This window comes from Danio aesculapii, chromosome 20 (assembly GCF_903798145.1).
Source record: "Danio aesculapii chromosome 20, fDanAes4.1, whole genome shotgun sequence".
Taxonomy (NCBI): Eukaryota; Metazoa; Chordata; class Actinopteri; order Cypriniformes; family Danionidae; genus Danio; species Danio aesculapii.
Genome location: NC_079454.1, coordinates 3,144,606 through 3,166,997, shown reverse-complemented (window position 1 = coordinate 3,166,997; position 22,392 = coordinate 3,144,606). Strand labels below are relative to the sequence as shown.

Here is a 22,392-nt window from a genome sequence, read left to right as displayed (position 1 = left end):
AGAACGTGATTAAAGGTAATAATGTTCAGATCACAGTTGAAGTCACAATTATTTGCCCTCCAGTGAATTACTTGTTCATTTTTAAATATTTCCCAAATAATGTTGAACAGATTCAGGAAATTTTCACAGTATTTCCTATAATATTTTTTCTTCTGGAGAATCTTTTATTTGTTTTATTTCAGCTACAATAAAAGCAGCTTTACATTTTTAAAACCATTTTAAGGTCAATATTATTAGCCCCTTAAGCAATAGAATATTTAACCAAAATTCTGCACAGAAATAGCCAAAAAATGTCTGCAGATTCCGTCTGGCCCTACTTAAAAGTGAAAAACAACACAGTGATCCACGGCAAACAAAAGACTGGGCTGCCCTTATTCTCCTTAACATTAATGTTAATTACACGAGCCATCATCATCATCATCATCATTATTATTACTCCAGCAAGGTCACAGTGATGAAAGACTGCTGCAATCCTGATTGTTTTTTCTCCCTGCGCCGCTAAGGAATATCCAGCTCCTGTCGTTTTTTCAATATGGTGTCATTACAGATGCTATATTAGCTTTTACAAGGTAAAGTCAGACATCAGAAGTAGGCCAGAGATGTGATGTGTAGACACGACACCTTAATTCTGGAGGATTTCTCTGTATGTGTGCGTGTCTCAGAAGAGCACAGGATGAAAGACAGGTAAATCACAGTGAGTCACACACACACACACCCGGACGTGTTCAAACTTGATATCTCCAAAACGTCACGGTGTTGACACAGATATAAGACAGCCTGACTCCAGACAGATGAATCATGGTCAGGCATACGGACTCTCTCTCTCTCTTTCTCTCTCTCCTTCTCATTTCCACTTTCATTCACACATGCACTCGCTCCCTCACTCATTCTCATCTGGGGTCTGTCAGCCGTTCTCCTGTATCAGCATGTGCTCACCAAGACAGCACGTGAAGAAACGTCCGTCACAATTAAACCCCATAAAAAAAGACCCCGACGTAGCAGTCAGTGTAAACTGAACACTGGTGAGGCATTTAAACCGCATTAATAAACAGTGAGATTCACCTGTAGCGATTCTGCTCAGATGTTTCGCCTTGAAGGGCCAGTTCACCCTTAAAGTTGTTCACTGTAAGAGATTTTCATCATTTCGAGCCAATAATAAGAAATATATTAAGCTCACACAATGTACATATGAGTTTGTCTCTTGTTACTACTAGTTAAAATATCTAAACTCTCTAAAGGAATTACCAACCTACGTCACATGGGTTCCCGGTTGCAAAAAAGGACCGGTTGCAATAGCAAACATGTCATGTTGTGCAGTAGGATGCCAAATTTGAAAGTCCAAAAATAGAAAACGTAACTTTTACTGTACACCACACTGCTTTCAATGCCAACCGCAGACGTCTTTGGATAAAATGTAGCTGAATGGAGTGAGGACCTAATTAAAAATGCTCGACTCATGTTATATAAGCTAAGTTCACGCTATGCTGAATCATACACATTACTCTTTTTGATTGCAGCAATGATTTCAGCAAAAACAGTTAAATATGATGAATTAAACTGCGGACACTGAATAAATGCTAAGAATGAAATGTAAAAATATGAGTTTACATACCCTGCCGTAAAGGTGCAGTTCCCTCTCAGAATGCAGTTGTTTTGTTTGTTGATGATTACCCAGCCCTTGTACAGTCCCATCTTTTTTCCTTGTATTTGGCTAGGCAGATCCTCGGTTTTTAGCACTACATAGTTTTGAATCTGATAATCATGGATCATTGTTTCTTGCACATGACCACACAGTATAAAATTGCTGGCATCTAAAGACTTGTAGACCTTTAACTTCTCTCTTGTAAAAACACTTGGAGTTTCAATGTGATAGTAGTATATTTGGGGCTGGATGCTTGGTCATTTCGTCTTATCCAATATCCATTGAGAGTGTGCTATCGCAAATGGACCTGTCGGACGAATGCCACTCACTTTAACGTTAATTTTGCTGAATAACTGTGCTTATCACTGGGGAACAAGCTGTTATAATATGCTGAAAGCATTATGTAAATAATATATATGTAATCTATTTATTTATTTAGGTTTTAATGCCATATCAGCAGCATTGTCTATATTTATGGCAAAATTATATACTAAATATACAATATATAATCATATCAGTTTGTTAACAAACATACATTGTAAAAATAAATAAATAAATAAAACATACAAGCAGCAACAACACTGAAAAGAGTCATACACAATCTTTTAGTTTGATTAAAGATAAATATTCTAAAATTCAAACGTTTTACTTAAAATGTGTCCCGAATAAAAACGTTCCCTAACATCATTTAAAAATACACATTCGATTAAAATATGTTTTATCGTCAAAATATTCTCACACAAGTCACAAACAGGTTTTTCTTCCCCTTTCAATAAATATGCATGTGTAAGTCTTGAGTGTCCAATTCTACATCTCGTATGTACAACCAGCCTGATCTCACGAGAAAACGTAAGTATTTTACGTTTTGACAGTTTAGTGGCTAATTCGTACGAATTCGTACGAGTTCAGTCGTACCAAATTGTACGATTTTAAAAAGGAGGCGTGGCACCTAACCCCACCCCTAAACCCAACCGTCATTGGCGGATGAGCAAATCGTACTAAATTGTATTTAGATCGTACAAATTCGCACGAATTAGCCACTAAATCAAAAAGTTACGAATTACCGTGAGATTGTGTTGGTACAACATGGTCATGTCTATTTTTAAAATGTATAATTATTTCTTTCATTTACAAATGGATTCACTTCATACAATTTGTTATTCCTACATTCATCCCATTCCATTTGCCATTTCTCAATAATATACAGATTAAAACAGGTTTGATATCAGACACACTGGAAGACTTTCCTTAGCTGCTTTATCTGGACGTTCATTTCCCATATTATCTCATATTATCATATGTACTCAATATAACAATAAACTCTTTACCGCATCGGATGTCATTCCCTCACTGTAAATGCTAGTGCTCCTGTTTTTTTCTGCAACCTCGCTGCGCATGCATCCTAAATGTTTACAAACCGGTAACTCATCTATTAAATCAAGAATAATTTTTTAAACATGTAAAACATATTGTCTTTTTAAAAATATATATATAAACAAATGATTACAACTATAGGGTATATTCTCCGACAATACCCCACAGTTTACTGTGGTAAAAATTAAGGTATACTACAGTATTATTTATTACAGTTTATCAGTTCACAATATATACACGTCACTACGGTGTAGTTCAAAAACACTACAGTATTACTTTCGTGTGTGTGTGTGTGTTTGCTAACAGTGAGAACGGATGTTTTTCTTTAAAAGAGCTCTTGATCAGCAGCGCTGTGGGCTTAATTTGATAATCACCGCCACCATCATCATCATCATAAGCTTTATGGATATCAGGACAGTCACAAAAATCACAACACGCCGCTCTTTAAAGCAGAAACAAGATAATACAAAAACAATTTAAATGAGCAAATCCTCAATCCGACTTTTGCTTCTTTGGCTGTGATTGGCAGGAACCCTCCTCCCGCGTTCAGACGGGGCTCTCAGGACGGGGCGGCCAGCTCTCTAAAGGAGCTTACAGGCACCGCTGCCCATTACTGCCATAATCCACAAAGTGCTGCAATCACAAAGAGCACATCCTCCAGGCTCTCTCTCTCTCTCTCTCTCTCTCCATTCAATTCAACTCAAAGTTGCTTTATTGGCATGACGAATGCTACATATGCATTGCCAGAAGCATTTGTTATGTTAACATTAAAGGGAACATATGAAAACAGATGACACAGTAGCATGCTGTATCTCAATTCACCTATATTCTAAACGCATGTCCTTTTTTTCCTGTAAAGAAATAGTATATACTTTTGAGTAGGGCTGCACGATTAATCGAAAACAGATCACAATCTCGATTTGACCCCCCACACTACCTTAATTTAGCTTTTCTACGATTCAGCCAATTATATTTTCAGGGTCAGGAGAGAAGAGTAAAGGTGGTCGCACAAGTCTTCACATTGTTTCACATATGTTGGTCAGCAACGTGGACACCTCCAAATGGCGTTGAAAGAGTGACATACTGTATTTACAAAGTATAATTCACCCAAAAAATGATATTTCTGTCTTCATGTAATGATGTATTCGCAGCAAGTGGCAACCTTCCGCTCTCCGTCGGGAAGCCAATATGGAAGTAACTGAAACTGCAATTCATCAAAATTCCGCTAGTCCTGCTCCATAATAGAGCAAATTGCAATTGAGCCCACTGTTAGAAAGGCCAACTTTACAGCAGAAAAAAAGGTGTTTACAGCCTGGTACAAAGAACGATTTTGGTTCATATAGCTATTATTACCCTCCATGACAACTGTGAGGGGGGTGAATTTTTTTATAACTCATCCATTTCCTTTATATTAGGTTATATTAAGTTTGCATAATTAAGGGCGTGGCCACTTGAGTGACAGCTAGGTCTCGCTGGTCGCCGTCACTTCACCTCAGCTGAATCCGGCAGATTAGCCACTGATCTCGGCATATTCATCGTATTTTTGTGTTGTTTTATGTGGATTTACACAGCCAGCTGCCTTTTGGACTTATTTCTTACAATTATCAGATGATATGGGATGCTGTGTGCATTTAATTGTGCTCACAAACCATACACGTGGCCTCCGTTTCCCATGTAAGTAAAGTTATATACTTGTACACCATCTCTATAAATGTATTTGTTTTATTTAAGATCATTTATCATTCATATTTTTCTTTAGACCCGTAAAGCACTCCAGAATGTGACAGATTGATTAGCTGTAGGCTCTAGAACAGTCATCTGAAGCGTTGTCATACAGTGTTATACTGGATTTCATCAATAGTCCTGCATTTACTAACACACACTATATCTGAAGTGTTTGGAAGTAATTTGCATTTTCCTCCTGTAGAAAAACGTCATAAGAACAATGTTTAGTGGCTCAATGTATTACAGCAGTGTTTTTAAAAGACTAAACACTTTATTGATATAGTGTACAGCCAAGCACATGTGGTCAGAACACAAACGAGTCGCAGGTAATAAAGTATCAAGCGTTTCTCCCAAAGTAAAGTCTGTCTGCCAGGTCTAAACAGAGTGCCAGCAGGTGTCTGTAGCTTCGCTCACTCTCCGCCTCTTTGCCCTTATTTGGTATCCCGCCGTGGGTCCGATGACTCGCGAACAAAATGGCGACGGTTACTTGTAGCTTCTTTTGCAGTGTTCAGAAACCTATGGGTGACGTCACGGATACTCCGTCCATATATTTTACAGTCTATGATTCGCAGCTGCGAAATTACAAGTGAGCTGTGCATTTACCAGAGGACCCATGCCCACTTTAGTGAGAAGAATCTGGATCGGCTGTGAATAACAGGTAATAAAGTTGTAAATAAGGTTTAGTTTGTTGCACTGAGCGATCGTTTGGGAGCTGCAGAAGAATTTGATTTGCATGTATGTTTTATTTATTCCCTCAAACTGACGGCAGCCATGAGCCGCACTCAGCAGTGAAAGTGAAACTGAAATCGCGCACATCATTAAAACAATCATTTCACATTTTAGAGTTATGATTACGACCAGCATTTGATATGTTTTTTCTTTCATAACGAACACAAAGTGTTGTGTCTGAGAATAAATGTGTAACAGTTTCAGTTTATCTACTTTAGCCTGTACACTGCTAAAAACAACGCAGGAGGGAATCTGATATGACAAATGTTTCATTTTACCAGTGAAAAAATGGTCTAATAATGTTGTCAATGACAGATTTCAAGCATATATATCAAACATCAGAATTCAACATCAGAATTATGAACAGTTGTATTCTGATGTCATCACTTTACTGTGCATTAACAAATAGGACGGATTTAAGTTCACCACCATTCACAGTCTATACCAGGCATGGGCAAACACGATCCTCGAGGGCCGGTGTCCCTGCAGAGTTTTGCTCCAACACTAATCAAACACACCTGAACACCCTAATTAGTGTCTTCAAGATCACTAGAAAGCTACAAGCAGGTGTGTTTGATTAGAGTTGGTGCAAAACTATGCAGGGACACCGGCCCTCCAGGATCGAGTTTGCCCACCCCTGGTCTATACAATGATTATTTTAACCAACAGTAGACCTACACATAGTCCTAATATTATTATTATTATTATTGTTTTACCATATGTTTGAGAAATAACAATACTCAGATTAACCTTTATTTTACATCTACAGAATAGTGAGTAAATCTTGATCTTGAGCAACAAAAAAAAATCATGATTCTCATTTTAGCCAGAATCATGCAGCCCTACTTTTAAGTGTGTAACAGAAAAGTGATCATGCTACTTTCTCATTAACGAACTGTTGCTTAGTTACAGCCCTGTCAATCAGCAAAAGTCATTTTCTTGTTTGTGTATGTTTATCAAATTTCTACAATCTAAAAATAAGGACTGATATGACTGTCTCTGCTTTCTGATCTCCACTTATTTTATTTAATTGGTGTTTTCTTTAAAAAGAAAGATTTTCTAGGTTTTATATGTGGTAGATTGCAGAAATATAAATGTCAATAAATAAATGTTATTACTGGTCTAAATAATTAGCACTTTATATTGCTAGGAAAAATAAAAATGAGCTGAGAAATGGACAACATATCGTTGCAGTTTTCAAAGACATTATTAAAACAAGAATTATTGCTGATTTTGATTGTAACAATTTGATAAATACAATGGAGTACATGCACACAGACTTTTAATTTCAGTCAGCCAGCCCCAGGGCTTTAGGTTAATTGTAATCCCATACAAAAACGCAGTGATTAAGATCTGATTTCTTTAAAAAAAAAAAACAGCAATCTTCACTGCCTGGCTGAGATAAAATATAAAGTGGGTATCAGACCAAAAAAGAAGAAGCACAGCAATAAATTATATTTTTCCACATCATGACTTTAAAATATGCAAATTAATTTGACCCCAGTATTTTCAATGGAGTTTTTGCGCTAACCTGCAGCTAATGACGTCTTTCGTCTCCTTTTACACTTTAACAACCAAATGGATGCTTACGTCTATTTAACAGACAATATTTTAATCACATTACAACATGGATGCTGTAAAAGGAACCGTATGAAATTGAAAATAGCCACATATACCTTTCACCGGGAGTTCATTGGCTGAAAAACACTAGCTGTTTATATAGCCCATTAATGCTGTTGTGATGTTGGGTTTTGTAATTAAGAGTTATTTTCTGTACAGATGAACTGATCTAAATATTACAGTGTTATGTAAATTGGTTATATACTTGTTAGGATTACAGTGTTTGTAAAAACCTAACAAATCGGTCTCTCTCTCTTTCTCTGCATTCACAGACGCAGAGCCCCATGACCTTCACTAAACACACAATTCAGACCCATTCAAAACAACTGCATTCATCATCTGCACAAAAACCACATCGCACTTTGACCCCCATGAGAAAAGAGTTTCAGTAGAGGAATACTTCAGATCTGAAAGTCAAAGAACGGCTTTTCACTAGGGCTGTGCAACATATCGAAATCATCCCTGATGTACAGATCACAATGGTTTGCAGAAAATGAGTGCTTCAGTTTCTTTGTTAGTCTGTCATTAAGATTATTAAGACATCATTAATCCTCTGTTCAGCAGTCACATGTAAATGTGCATCTCTGAAGGCAGGGTGGACATGCTGTTTTTTGGGGGACAGAAATTAATGTTGGGTTTGTTTGGTCATTCTGAACGTGCCTCACGCAGGTGAGTGGGCTTGACAAACCACCTGTAGAAAACACTCTTTTTGTGCATCTATACAACACTGATGTGATCTAAACAGAAAAGTCTTTGTGTTCTTGAAAATGTTTCCATCACGCTGTGATAAAGAGCGTTTCGAAGTACAGTAGTCCCTCACTATAACGTGATGCACTTTTCGCGGCCTCACAGTTTCCCTGAAATTGTGCATTTTGACATGCTTTTTGTTATTACAACTCATTGTGTTCTGCGTGCTGATTGGCTGTAGACCACTGTCAATCAATCTCCTCCGTGCCGTGTCTCCTGTACAGTACAGAATCTTCGATTACTAGCAGTGTGACTCTGAAGTGCTGGACTGTATGTTTTTCTCCCTACAATGTCGACGAACCGTTTAAAGACACCCACGGTAACACCCAAAAGGCAGATGGAAGATGCTAACCGTCGCACAAAAAGCTGGACTTCTGGACTCGCTAAAGAAAGGTAGAAGTTATGCGGCTGTAGGGCGCCATTGCGCAATAAATAAATGAGGATGAAATGGTTTTGGTCTTTGGTTTCATTCTATAACACTGGACTTAATAGTCTACAAAGGTTTAAACTTGGAGGATGTTTGAACAAGAGAGAAACGTGTGAAAATGCCTGTTTGAGAAAAGTGTATCGTGTAGTGAGGGGTTTTACAACCTTAAAACATCTATAATAACTGTAAAAAATAAAGCAGACTACTTCGCGAATTTCACCTATTGCAGGTTATTTTTGGAACGTAACTCCTGTGAATAATGAGGGACCACTTTACTGTAATAGAAACAAGCGATGGAAATTCTACAGTTTAAATAAAAATCCCTTAATAATTCGCAAAGACATTTTTACACTCACTTGAGTTGGTTTTGGACTTGTGTGTAAATGGGTTAATGCGAATAATGGGAGTTATAAACTAAAGCGAATGAACTTTGATATAGAGAACATTGCCTCCATTAAGCTTTGATTGCTAAACTGATGACCTTCACAGCCAATCACAGTCATTTCTGTTGAGCATTTGAACAGTGTCCAATCAGCTGTGTTTAAGAACATGCTCAAATGTTTGGGAAATAAATGGTTTGTTTTTTTTTAATTAACGTTAAATTTCAGTACCAAAGTCGATACTTTTGACAACACTACACAGTAAAATAAAATCTCCCTGCCTTAAATTTTTTAGTTGAACCAATAAAACTTTTCTAGTTATCTCAACACATAGGGAAACTATTTTGCGCATTTTTGTTGCCAGATAAACAAGTAAAATAAGTCTCTAATGTACATAAAATTTGAAGTTTAAGTACAAAATACCACACAAATAATGTTTTATAACCCTCTGAAACTGACCCTTTTAGGCTTTGATCCTAATTGTGTAGCTTTGGTGACTGTCTCTTTAAATTCAAATGAGATGCGCTCTTTTCAGAAGAGGGCGGAGCTACAAATGCCTGTGTGTCAGCATAGTGAAGGAGAGATGGTCACTGGTGGGCGGGGCTTTCCTCCTTTGATGACACGTACAAAGGCAGAATGTCAATCAAAGTGTTTCTGCAGACTGTTTTTATCACGTGTGATTATAAATAATATCATTTACCATTAGATGCTGGTTAGATTCACAGATTGCTGACACACAACTGTGTTTAAACCCCTTATAAAAGTGATTGACACACAATAGGCCCTCTTTAAATATTCAAACTGACTAAAATTAACTTATTAAATGAAGTTAAAGCAACATAAAAACATTTGTTGCCATGAAGTGTTGTAATTTAATCATTTTACAGTGCATTTTTTCCCCATACAGTAGGGAAGTATGCGATTTCTGACACAGCCTCAGTGTTGAGGACACTAGTGAAGAAAGTATCTCCACACATGCAGTGCAGACAGGTCAGCTGGGTCTGAAATAACTTCATTCATTCAGATTCACTGAGCATCAACTCAATAAACGTGCTGACAAAACCCTCCGCATGAGGCCAGAGGAGTGTGCGTGACGCGTCCGAGAGAACGCTACGCAGGACTGGATTAAAAATCCATACCGCTGCATCAGATGAAACACTAAAGCGCTTGACGTGCTTGTCAGATATTGATTCTCCGCGCATAATCTGAGAAACTTCAACTAGGAGAGCGAGAGAGAAAAAAAAACGCTGTCCGAAGACAATACCTGTCTGCTGTAAATAGATTTTGTAGCGAGTCTGCAAAATAAGCACGCCGTGCTCTCGCAGTTGCTGTGATAAGCAAGTTGCGTGCGCGGCCGAAGCTGTGATTTAACACAGACACAAGGCCCTCGGTGACCTGTCAGCAGCACTAGCAGATACGGCTCTGCAGATGGGGAACACTGCTGCGCACACACACACATAGAGAAATGAGAGAATTATCTCGCATGTCTCTGGTCTTGTGCATCATTCATCAGCAACAAAAAGAAAATCTGTGAAAAGATGTGCCTACAGTGTGTATGTGATGTTTCAGCTCAAAACAGCACACAAATAATGTTTTATAACTCTCTAAATTGTGTTTTGGTGACTGTCGCTTTAAATTCAAATGAGATTGAGCTCTTTTCAGAAAAGGGCGGAGCTACAAATGCCTGTGTGTCAGCATAGTGGCAGATTCAAAAACAAGATTAATGTCCTATGCTAATGAGGGAGAGATGGTCACTAGTGGGCGGGGCTTACCCCCTCTGATGACATGTACAAGTCAGAATGTCAATCAAAGTGTTTCTGCAGACTGTTGTGATTATACAAAATACAATTAATGAATGTTTACTATTAGACGCTGGTTATATTCACACACTACTTAAACCCTGATAAAAGTGATTTTTGCATAATAGGTGCCCTTTAAATTAACAAACAATAAACAACACATTCATTACAGTATTTATTTATCTTTGTTAACGTTAGCTCATGAAATTAAAGCCATTCATTGTTAGCTCACGTTAACTCACAGTGGATTAACTAATGCAAACTAGCACAACTGTGGATTTAATAATGCAACGGGAGACGGAAACACATTTGCTAAACTGATGTAGAGAACATTAAACCCACATGACCAATCAGCTGTCTCCATTATGCTTGCCTTGTATACTGTCGGTTGCTAGGTTACCAATACTACAGTCAGCCACTCGTCAAACAACTTGATGGAAACAACGCTAAGTCACATTTAGTTTTTTTTCCCTTTTCTGCAAACTTTGCAAAGATTCACTTCCTGTTGGGATGGATCCTCATTTGCATAAATCTGCATAAACGATTAAAATCTAGAATATGCTTTCTTGTATGAAGGTGCATACTAATAAATACATGAACTTACATTATTTAAACTGTCAAGCGTGGCTAGTGATGCAACGATTAACTGATTTCGCTACTAACTGCGTCATGATTCTGCACGAAACAAAACTGCTACAAGTAAACAAAGTTATGCCAACTGTGCGCTAGTTTAAATTCTGAGCTTGTACAACGAGACTACTACGCACGCACACTGGATTAACTGAGGATATTAACCAAGGGCTGTTCACATATCGCGTCTTTTGTGTGCGCAAGTTCGTTATTTTCAATGGAGGTGCAGGGGTTGTGTGCGCATATTGGGAGTGACGAACGAGGGGCACGACGCACTTGTGCTTTCCAGGTACACCTACTTGAAAGAATGTCGTGAGTGCATCATGAGTCACATGACAAGAACTGACCAATCAGCTTCAGACTTTAAATGGAATATCCACATTTCTAAAATACAAAATGAAAAATACCAAACAAGTTGATAATATAGTTGATCAGTGGTGCGTTTCAGACAGGGGTTCAGCAGCCTTTGACTAAATGTGTTCTCTTTAAAAGGAAAATACTCAGCTAATATGATGCTTATTGTACGTTTACACTGAAAGCAGCGAAAGCGTCAAAGTAGCCAGAAGTCATTAATTTTCAATGGGAGTCAGTGGCGATAAGCGGCGAGAAGCAGCGCGGCACGTCTTCGCCGGTGTGGACATCGAGGAGAATTGAAATCAACTTTATGGTATTGAGCTATGACGCGGTTCGGCGGCAAGCAATCGGAATGTAGAAGCCCACCGCTTGAGAGGAGTCCAGAGAACACGGTCCTGTAAACTTTGGTTCCAACCACAGTTGTTCCCAAGGGTTTGATTATTGCGGTCGCCAGAGTTCCAATTATTTGCAATGTTTTCTTACAGGGACATACGTTAAAAAAAAAGTTACTGGCGAGTTACTGATGTGCATTAATGTTTTGTTTTTTCTTTTGAAAAAAAGCAGGAATCCCATGCTAACTATAGCGACAATACAAAACAGTATTGCTGCTTTAGAATATTTCAGATATATGGACACATATTGGATAATTAAGTGGAGCAAAGCCACAACTTGATCTTTCATAGTTAAATGAATTTGAAAAAAAGCGCGCAACATGTTCACGCTGGACAGCATGCTTTATGCAGGAATGTAAGTGATTTGCTGATATGCTGCAACGACCCTTTAAATACGAGATCAGTGTAGTGAATTTTAACACTCGCCGCCGGAGCTGAAGGCAGACAGTGTTGTCGACAGGGCGGCCAGAGTGACCTTTGAGCCTCTCACCGCCTTCGGTGTGAACGCACAGTAACATTTACATTAGAAAAGCACAATTTTTTCGTTTATTCTTATTTATTTATTGTTCCGTCGTTTATTTTTCATTGTAAATTTATTATGTTTAAATGCCAAAAACTTTGTTTCACTTATTTTTGAGTCCAAAAAGAAATTGACTACTGCTTGTTTGATTATTGTTTTGTGCTGTATTATTTAGTTACCGAGCAGCAATTAATAACACTTTCAATTTTAAGAAGTTTTCATGTGATTTTCTATACTATACTATATACTAAATAGTAGTGTTTTGAAATTAATAAATGCATAATAATCGCGAAACAGTGATTATTCATCAGACTATAATCATACAAGCAAAATCTATAATCGTTGCATCCCTAAGCGTGACTCTTTATTTTAAGGTACAATTCTTACTATGACTTTTGTCTCAATAAACTCCAAAAATGTATACCCTGTCATCATTTCCTCATTTGTTCAAAACCTGTTTGAGTTTCTTTCTTCTGTTGAACCCAAAGGAAGACATGCTGAAGAATGCAGGAGAAAAAGCAGCCACTGACTTACATAGTAGACTTTTTCCTACTATGGAAGTCAATGAAAAATTACAACATTCTTGTTTTATGTTCAACAGAAGAAAGAAACCCACCCTCCACTTTCATTATTGGGTTAACTATCCCTTTAAACTGAAGCGTTACCAAAAAAACACACAATCTGTCACCAAAACAAAGCCTCATTTTAGCCAAGTCTGAACAAGTTGGAGAATCAGAAACAATAACATCACTTCCCAGATGTGTTGCCAGTGTGTGCTGCTGTAGAGTCGGTGTGAGATCAACAGGGACACTGTTTACTTTCTCCCCGCTCTTACTGGGAATACGAGTCAACACATTTTAATTGTGGATCCACTCACTGTAAATGTTTGCTTATGCAGATGTTCATTAAAATGTAATAACTAGCTTCACGTCTGTAATAATGACTGTCCAATGGAGTGACTTTTCATGACTCAATCAAACGACTGATAAATAACGTTTTCTACACCCTCATTCACTCTTTCCTACATTAGTCCACTACTATGGTCCACTTAAAGCAGTAAATGCAAGCGAGTGAGTGAATTGGAGCACTACTGAGTGCACTGAAGGCATGGCGTCTTGTTTGTGTTTTGCTGCTTAATAAATCCCTCAGACCCTTCAATTTTACACTTCTCACTCAGACCCTGTGATGGTTATTCAACATTAGCGAGCTGTCGATTAGTAATAATGAAGCAAAGTATTTATATTTCTGTCATGTTTACAAACGTTGATTTAACAATTAAATAATATATTGTTTAGAAACGTACAACGATACGGTTCTGCTGTGGACGCCATCAACGCAGAAATTCAATTTGGCGTTATGAGTGCATTATGGGTATTCTCTAGCTCAGGGGTTGCCAAACTTTTCAGCCCGCGACCCCCAAAATAAATTGCCAGTGACTCGCGACCCCCAATATTTTCTGAAGTGGTTATGAATATATAAACCCTGCACACAACGGCGCGCACATACTAATAAGCCAAAGTCTATTCATTGTTTAACGTTGGGGAACGCTACAAGGAAGCCATCCTCAATGTTCAGTTGTGGCCTGTATTTACTTTTAATGTACGTGAGTGCCGTAAATCTACGCTTGAATCTACGCTGTTTTTCAACAGTCCTAAAGCACATCAACACAGCTACTCTCTCAATGAAATACATGTTAGCCATTTAAGACTGAAGCCCTGCCCTTGACATGAATCCACGTCTATTGTAAAGTGAATTTGATGGGCGAACGAAGCGAATAAACTCAAAATGTTCACACGTCTATTTATTCGCACGAATAGCTCAATTTATTCACGCGTACCGCGTCTGGCATGAACACAGCATAAGAAGCACATGAAACCAATAGCTAATCAGTGGCATTTAAGTTTGCGCTTACAATGTTAGAAGGAAATTTTTTTATATTTGAAAACCTCAGTACCAAACTCGATACTTTTGACAATCCTACTACAATATAGATTAAAATAAAAACGATTATGGATCAAAAAAATCATAATCGAGCAGCCCTACTACAAATATTTCATAATTTAAGGCTGTGGCGTGATTTCAAATACAGTCAACTTGTCCCAAAAAAAGGGGGAAAAAAAAAGCCTGAAATATTGTTCACACGGATCACACTGACCCTCAGAGCGTCAGGCTCATTTCTGCCAGCCCATTAGATGAAGGATAGATTCACTCGCACTTCTCCGAGGCGAAACCCTTCGGTGTGGAAGACAGAACAGACACTCGCTCGTATAGTTCTCCGCTGAACATCACTTTACATCCCATCTCTGTCATTACGTCCACACCGATGATGACACACGGCCAGAAATCGGCCGAAATAACAACTCCAGAATTATATTCAAATCATGGCCTCGCACGGACGCCTTGTTAAAGTCACACTGAAGACCTTGTTTTCACTCAGCTGTAAAAACGTAACACACACACACACGGAGAGAGCGCGGCTGTAATTGTGCAGCACACAAGGAACTGAAATGTGCAGAATTTGCTATTGTGTCTGAGCGCAAGGTTTTCCTTTAAAAGCGTCCTTTAAAAGTCAGCACGCCAACTTCTCCAAAGAAATGCAAAAGAAGGCCGGCCATTTGGCCTTCTCTATAATCATGTTTCTTTGACTGCCTCAATGAAATTTGCTTCGAATAAAAGAATCACGACGTGGCTTATTATTACAAACACAAGTCAAGCACTTTTTTACTTTGAAAGCCCCTTCTGGAGGAATTCTGGGAAGAGCTTGGTGCGTGTGCATGTGTTTGCGGGGGTAAAAAGACACACAGCTAGCTCAATAATTCAATATACAGTGCTCAGCATAAATGAGTACACCCCCTTTTTGGACACATATATTTTTATCCATTTCTCAGTGAATATAGCCAATATATTTTTGCCGCTTTTAAACAAAACAGAATTATTAATCAGGTATATTCATTAAAATGCGAGTTTGGTCAAACATTTTTAGAAATAGAAATATAATACATCTAAATTCAAACCAGTTATTGGGAGGAAAAGCTACAGAATTAGAACTAAATTTGATATTTTTCATGTTTATTTATTTTATTTTATAATTCCCTCAACATATTAATTTGTGCTAACTAATATTTACACTGTGACCTTCAGTTTTTTGTTAGATTAGTTCATAAGAATTGTCTTTGGACCAATATATTACTGTGAAGCATCCTGTATAAAATATTATTTAAAATAGGGATATGTGCATTTAAGATGAGCACTGTATCGTGACAATCAAATTGCACAATGTTGATACCGCATGTTTGTTTTAGTGTCTTTTAAGAATAATCCTAATGCTGTATTTTGCAGTGGTTGTTCATCACAGCAATGAATACTTGAGTACATAATAACAGGTGATATAGTGACAAGGCGATACTGACTAGGCAATAGCCTAGTGGTAAGTGCATTGACACATAGCACCAAGGTGCTCGCGGTGACCTGAGTTCGATTCCCAGCTCGTGGTCCTTTGCCGATCCTTCCCCCATCTATGCTCCCCACACTTTCCTGTCAGTAAAATCCCCATTGTCCCATCAATAAAGGTGAAAGCCCCTATTAATAATTAAAAGAAAATCTGGCTTACGGCTTATTTAAAGGCCTTTTGTTTGTTGACTCTGTACAATAAGGTTTTATTAGTTAACATCAGTTAATTAACTACAAAAGCGTAGGTGAGGCTATAGCTTAACATATTAAAATTATTACTTTATTGAGTTAATAACTAATAAAACTCATGAATATTTTTTAATTAACTTCAGCATGTAACTATAATATGGCTATTTCATTTATTTCAAATATTTTCATATGTTTCAATGCATTATTTAAATGCATTAACGTTTACTTATAAGTAGACCCAAACAGAATCTGCGCACGCAGAAATCCGCAGATTTTAAGCCTGTCATTGAGTCTATTTATTTACTTGTGAAAATTTATATTTATTCAGTTTTTAAATTGATTTCAGTAATAATATTGACTAATATGAAGATGTTCATTTGAATTATTTACAATACAGTTTGTAAAGGAATAATTTCTTTTAATAGATATACTATATGACATACTTGCTTTGTTTACCAAATAAGTAGATCTAATTGGATTTGCATTGTAAAAATTAAAAAGTTAAAAAGCTATTATTTTTTATTTCATATATTAGGTTTTTAGTTACGATACTCTCAAAATAATTCAGCAGATTTTTTACAAAATTCTTCGCAGAAATAGCAAAAAATGTCTGCAGATTTTGTCTGGCCCTACTTACGATGATTTGCGCACAAAAAAAAAGTTTGACATAAGATATCTATTCAAAAAAAAAGTTTTGTGTTTGTGTATGTCACATGCACATAATAGATATTTATACTACACGTTAAAAACTTTCATTTTGGACTACTTGGGATGGATGGATTACTTGGTTACTTTTAGATTACATTTATCTTTGCCCAGCACTTCTAATGAGACTTCATTGCAAAGTGTTTCCTAATACACTTCATAATCCTTTTGCAGTTTATTTAGTCTGAAACATGTATTTACTTTAAACACGTACATACAATAAAGCAATTTTTGGGGTTATTACACCTGTTAAAGCAATCTTTTTTTGCAGCTTACCTCAATATCGTGATAGTACCGTATATCGTAATGTAACTATGTCACGATACAGGAATTTCCAACTTCGATACGATACCTTGAAAAAAAATTATATTCAATACCGCATTAATTTACTACGCAAATGAAGTAAAAAGGAGAAAGAAAACTTATTGAATGCTTTTTCCAGGTACAACAGCAGTCCTTAAGTCCAAAGGGCAATGAATTACAAAACTAAATAAGTGCACTCTCATTTTGTGATTAAAACAAAAGTGTCTTCGCATCATAATTAATAATTAATCTCCCTGATGGTGAGAAGAAATCAAAGCCAGTATCAATACCAACCAAAAGCAAGATCGTATCATTTTAAATATTTCAGTTTTTCGATATTTTTGACAATGCTACCGTGATTAAAACCCTCAGCAACTGATTGCAACAAGAATCTCATATTAACACACAGCTAAGCTTTACTGTCATGTGCTTGGGTTAAAGAGACACAGCTAACCCATTTGGTGAGAGGTCATTGGGTCAATTACTCCAACACAGATGTCCCGCACAGATGTTTATGATGATGAGGATGATGATGATGATAATAAGCGGCATGGATTTACGACTCACCTTTCTCCGCATGTCCCATTTGAGCTGCGTCCAGAGAAAGAGAAAAAGAGCGATAGCAGGGATTAGCTCACTCTCTGAAAGCAGCCAGCGCTGATCCCGCTCTTCATTTCCATAACACGCTGGCATAATTACAGCAGTCACTAATCAATCTCAGCCTCCTCACGTAATTTGCCATTTGTCATCCGTTGTTTTTGATTACTCTAATAGAATTAATCCCAGGGTTAGACTCGCTGATTAATTAATCAGCAATTACATAGACAGCTGTATCACACACACACCAACCCCTGCAAACGGAGATGTGATACGGGTTACACAGATGTGAGCCTCGCAAGATTAGAGAGCCATTTGACAGGTCCCAAAACATCTATACAAGAACAGGAGAAACTTATATATATATATATATATATATATATATATATATATATATATATATATATATATATATATATATATATATATATATATATAGTAGTACAACCTCTTTTGAAAATGAATATTTGTGTCCATTTCTCTGTGAATATAGCCAATAATTTAAAGAAAGTGGTTTTATTTAACATTTATAGTCATTAAAATAAGACTTTGGTCACAGAACGTCTTTAGGAATAGAAATATAATGCATTTAATGATACACATATTAAATATAATTTATTATTATTTTAAATTATTTTACTGCAAATAATAAACTATAAAGTACAAAATGTCAACTAAATTTGCTTTATTAAAATGTTATTTAATATTTTTCTTTAACATCTTATTTTTCCTGTAGTTATATTTGGACTGTGATCTTCAGTTTTTATGTGATTGATTGATTGATTGATAGATAGATAGATAGATAGATAGATAGATAGATAGATAGATAGATAGATAGATAGATAGATAGATAGATAGATAGATAGATAGATAGATAGATAGATAGATAGATAGATAGATAGATAGATAGATAGATAGATAGATAGATGAGCATATTTTTAAATGATTTTTTCAATAAGTCCAAAAATATACATATATAGCTTACAATTTACAACCAACTCGTCATTTATTAGCTTGCATACTACAATACAAGTACCCACATTTCATATAAAGCACATATTAATGTCTTAATCTGCATATTCCTGAACCTTTCATCATCATAGCTTAACATAACTATGACAACAACTATCTGTGAGCAGTAACAGGGTGGTCATAGATCCCTATAATATGGGTATAAGGCTTATAAATAATTACAAATCTGAAAAAGTGTGACCGTCATGTTGCAGGAGAGGTTTACGTGTTGCAGTTTTTTTCATAATTATACACTTGGACACATAAAGAAAGCTTAATTTATTTCATATCAGCTGATATTTTCCCTCATATCTGTATAAGAAACTACTTTCCTGATTGAAAATATTTCCCAGAAAATGTTGCGGTATACTGAGATGCTTTAAGGTCATATTTGTGCTCCAGATAAAACTGATCAAGCTCAATTTATTTATTTATTTATTTTAATATACACTTATTAAATATGAAACTGAATCTCAAAAAATAAAATGCCTGACTTGATGAAATAAAATCAGTTTTAATGCAGTAGTCAGTCACGTTTCTAGTAAAGTTACACAGCTTTTGGCTAAAAATAAAAAAAAATTCTCGTTGGAATTCATATTAGAGTCCTTTCTGCTTAAATAAAAGTAATATAAATTAAATGTTACAATTTGAAGCAAATTCCGAGAAATACTACAACATGTTTCCAATAGAAATAGCTACAGACTCTGAGGATTTTGAGATGCTTTTAGGAGTCGTGTTGCATATGATCATCAGTTTTAGTGTGTTTTTTGTTCCTGTCAGGGATTACAGTAATGTTTACACACCACACGCTCGCGGGTTTGGGAGTTTTGAACGTGTGCAGATATTCTCCGGTCCTACAGAGCTTTTTTACTACAAAAGAATCGAGTTTTAGTATTTCTGTTGCAAACAAATGTTAAATCCCCAAATAAATCGACTGTAAATCCCGACAGAACCCCCAACCCGTTTGCTGAGCGGTGTTTGGTGAAGTACTTTCGGTCCGCGGCGGATACCTGTGTGTGTGTGTGTGTACTCACTATTCTCCAGCACAAACCATCAACACACACACACTGACAAAGAAGGAGATTTCTCCTTAAAAACAGCCATGAGTGAAGTTGTGTGGTGTAACCGTGTGCTCGTGCCCCGCAGAAAGGTGCGCATACATTCAAAGCAACAGCCGTTAAACTTTTGCCCGTTCCGCTCCGGGGATCGGTAAAGGTGAATCTTTAGGCACTTACCGGGTGTGTACTGGGCTCCTGCGCCCCCCAACACTGCAAGTAGGGGCAATGTGCTCAAAATGATGATATCCATATCTGTCGGCCGAGTTGAGAAAGTTTGTAAAAGTGTTGGGAAATGTTTCTTATTCCAGCCGATCCGCGCGCCCCATACTCTCTCTCTGCGCGTCTCTCTCTCCGCTGCTGTGGTGCGCGCGCCCGGCGGGGGAGCTAGAAAGAAAGAGAGAGAGAAATCGCGCGCGTGACGTCACCTGCTCGGAGAGTGAAGCGAGCGAGTGGAGAAGCGCCCCCTACTGACGGACATCTCTCACACACACACACGCACGCACACACACAACTGTACAGACTGTATATTCTCTCCTCTCCCCCTAAACTCAACCCTCACAGCAATCAATCTGCACTTCTACATCTTCACTGTACTTCATTCTGTCTGATTCATGAGCCGCTTTACTCATCATGACCAAAACAATACACACACACAGTCAGAAATCACTGGTACTGGTTGTATTTGGTCGTTGGGAATACCAGGAGCGCGCGCACACACACACACACACACACATTACTGTCTCTTACGCACACCCAAACACACACCTCTCTCTCTCACACACACACACACCCCTACACTCATATGTGCACACCAGTCACACAGATACACTCATGCACACCGCACTCTCTCTATCATACACACATACTACTTTCTCTCTCTCACACACACACCACTCTCTCTCTCTCTCTCTCTCTCTCTCTCTCTCTCTCTCTCTCACACACACACACACACACACACAAATATACTGTTTACACACAAACAGTGTTCTCTCACACACAGACACACACTTTTACAGACACTTACACACAAACACACTCATATATGTTCACACACACACACTCACACACAAACATACTTATATACATCCACACACTCTCTCACACCTACTTATACATACACACACATACTCAAATACAAGCACACACACTCTCACACTTACTCACACATACACTCACTGTCTCACACAGCCTCTCTCACACACACACACAACTCTCTTTCTCTTTGACACATACATCTGAACACACACACACATCCACCCACAAACACACCAGTCAGTCACACAGATAGGCCTACATACACCACACACACACCACTTTCTCTTGCACACGCACAGACACACAAGAACACATCACACTCTCTCACGCAAACACGTATGCACACATACGCCACACACGCACAGGTGTGTTTAGTCCCAAGCATGAAACATCACACGTGTGTGTGTGTGCGTGTGTGTGTGTGTGTATGTGTGTGTGTGCGTGTGTGTTCTCTATCAGCTCATTTAATGCTCCATCTTTGTTCTCCGTCATTGTCAGTGGTCGGGTTTGTTGACATATGAATCGTGGAGGGGTTTAGGAGCTAAAGCTGAACAGAAATGACTAAAACATCTTAAATTACAAAATAATTAAATATAATATAGACACACACACATACACACACCTATTTACATTCGTGGATAATCTAAATATAACAGCTGATGATTGTATTCACGCATTATTGCTGTTAACGTTGTCTGTCCTGCTCTACAGGCGAAAACATTGACGCTCGCTGTTTTTTCAAACCTGTAATATGACCTTTCCTCCTCTCCCATTGGTCAAACCTACAATAGGCCCCGCCCCAAACTCAGACCATTGGCTGACTCGAACTGAAAGAGCCGTTATACCTGTCCCACGCCCAGATAAACGGCAGCACATCAGTAATCTGTTTACAGTGTATTCTTATTAAACATTAAGGTGTTGAAATATAAATACAAGAAGCGTTTTCAAACAGCAAGATATTGTTTTTCCCACCATATTGGAATGGATTACCCTCTTCATGTATTAATAATAATTATTATTATTTATGAATAATTATTATTGTGTTTTTTAAAGCGATTTCCAGAATACAGACCCTAAAATACCATTACAAAATGTCTAATCCCCCTGTCAGAGATGTTTGATTACATATTAAAAGACTCTATTCAAAAGTTGACACACTTCGACCACAAAATTACCCACCTACGTCACACAAGTCGTCTTGCCTTGTCTTTGGCTAAGCAGATCCTCGGTTTTTAGCACTACATAGTTTTAAATCTGGTAATCATAGAACAGTATTTCTTGCACATGACCACACAGAACAAAACTGCTGGCGTCCAAAGACTTGTAGACCTTTAACTTCTCTCTTGTAAAATCACTTGGAGTTTCAATGTGATAGTAGTATATTTGGGGCTGGATGCTTGGTCATTTCGTCTTATCCAATATCCATTGGGAGGATGCTATCGCAAATGGACCTGTTAGACGAATGCCACTCAGTTTAACAATATTTTTGCTGAATATCTTTGCTTATCACTGGGTGACAAGCTGTTATAATACGCTGAAAGCATTATGTAAATAATATATATGAAATGTAATCAATATAATCTCTAAAACAACAACAAACATGTACCGCATCGGATGTCTAAATGCTAGCGCTCGCGTTTTTTTTCTGCAACCTCGCTTCGCACACATCCTGAATGTTTACAAACATGGTAATTCGTCTTTACAT

The 22,392-nt window shown here is 37.5% G+C and overlaps 1 protein-coding gene across 1 annotated transcript in view; it reads right to left on the bottom strand.

Moving 5' to 3' along the window:
- Positions 1-20,011, bottom strand: part of ptprk (protein tyrosine phosphatase receptor type K) — a 344,134-nt gene extending 324,123 nt beyond the window's left edge. Inside the window, 2 exon segments of the mRNA XM_056481373.1 lie at positions 17,554-17,577; positions 19,830-20,011. Coding sequence (XP_056337348.1) covers positions 17,554-17,577; positions 19,830-19,902 — 97 coding nt within the window. The 5' untranslated portion in view covers positions 19,903-20,011.
- Positions 20,012-22,392: the final 2,381 nt, after the last annotated feature.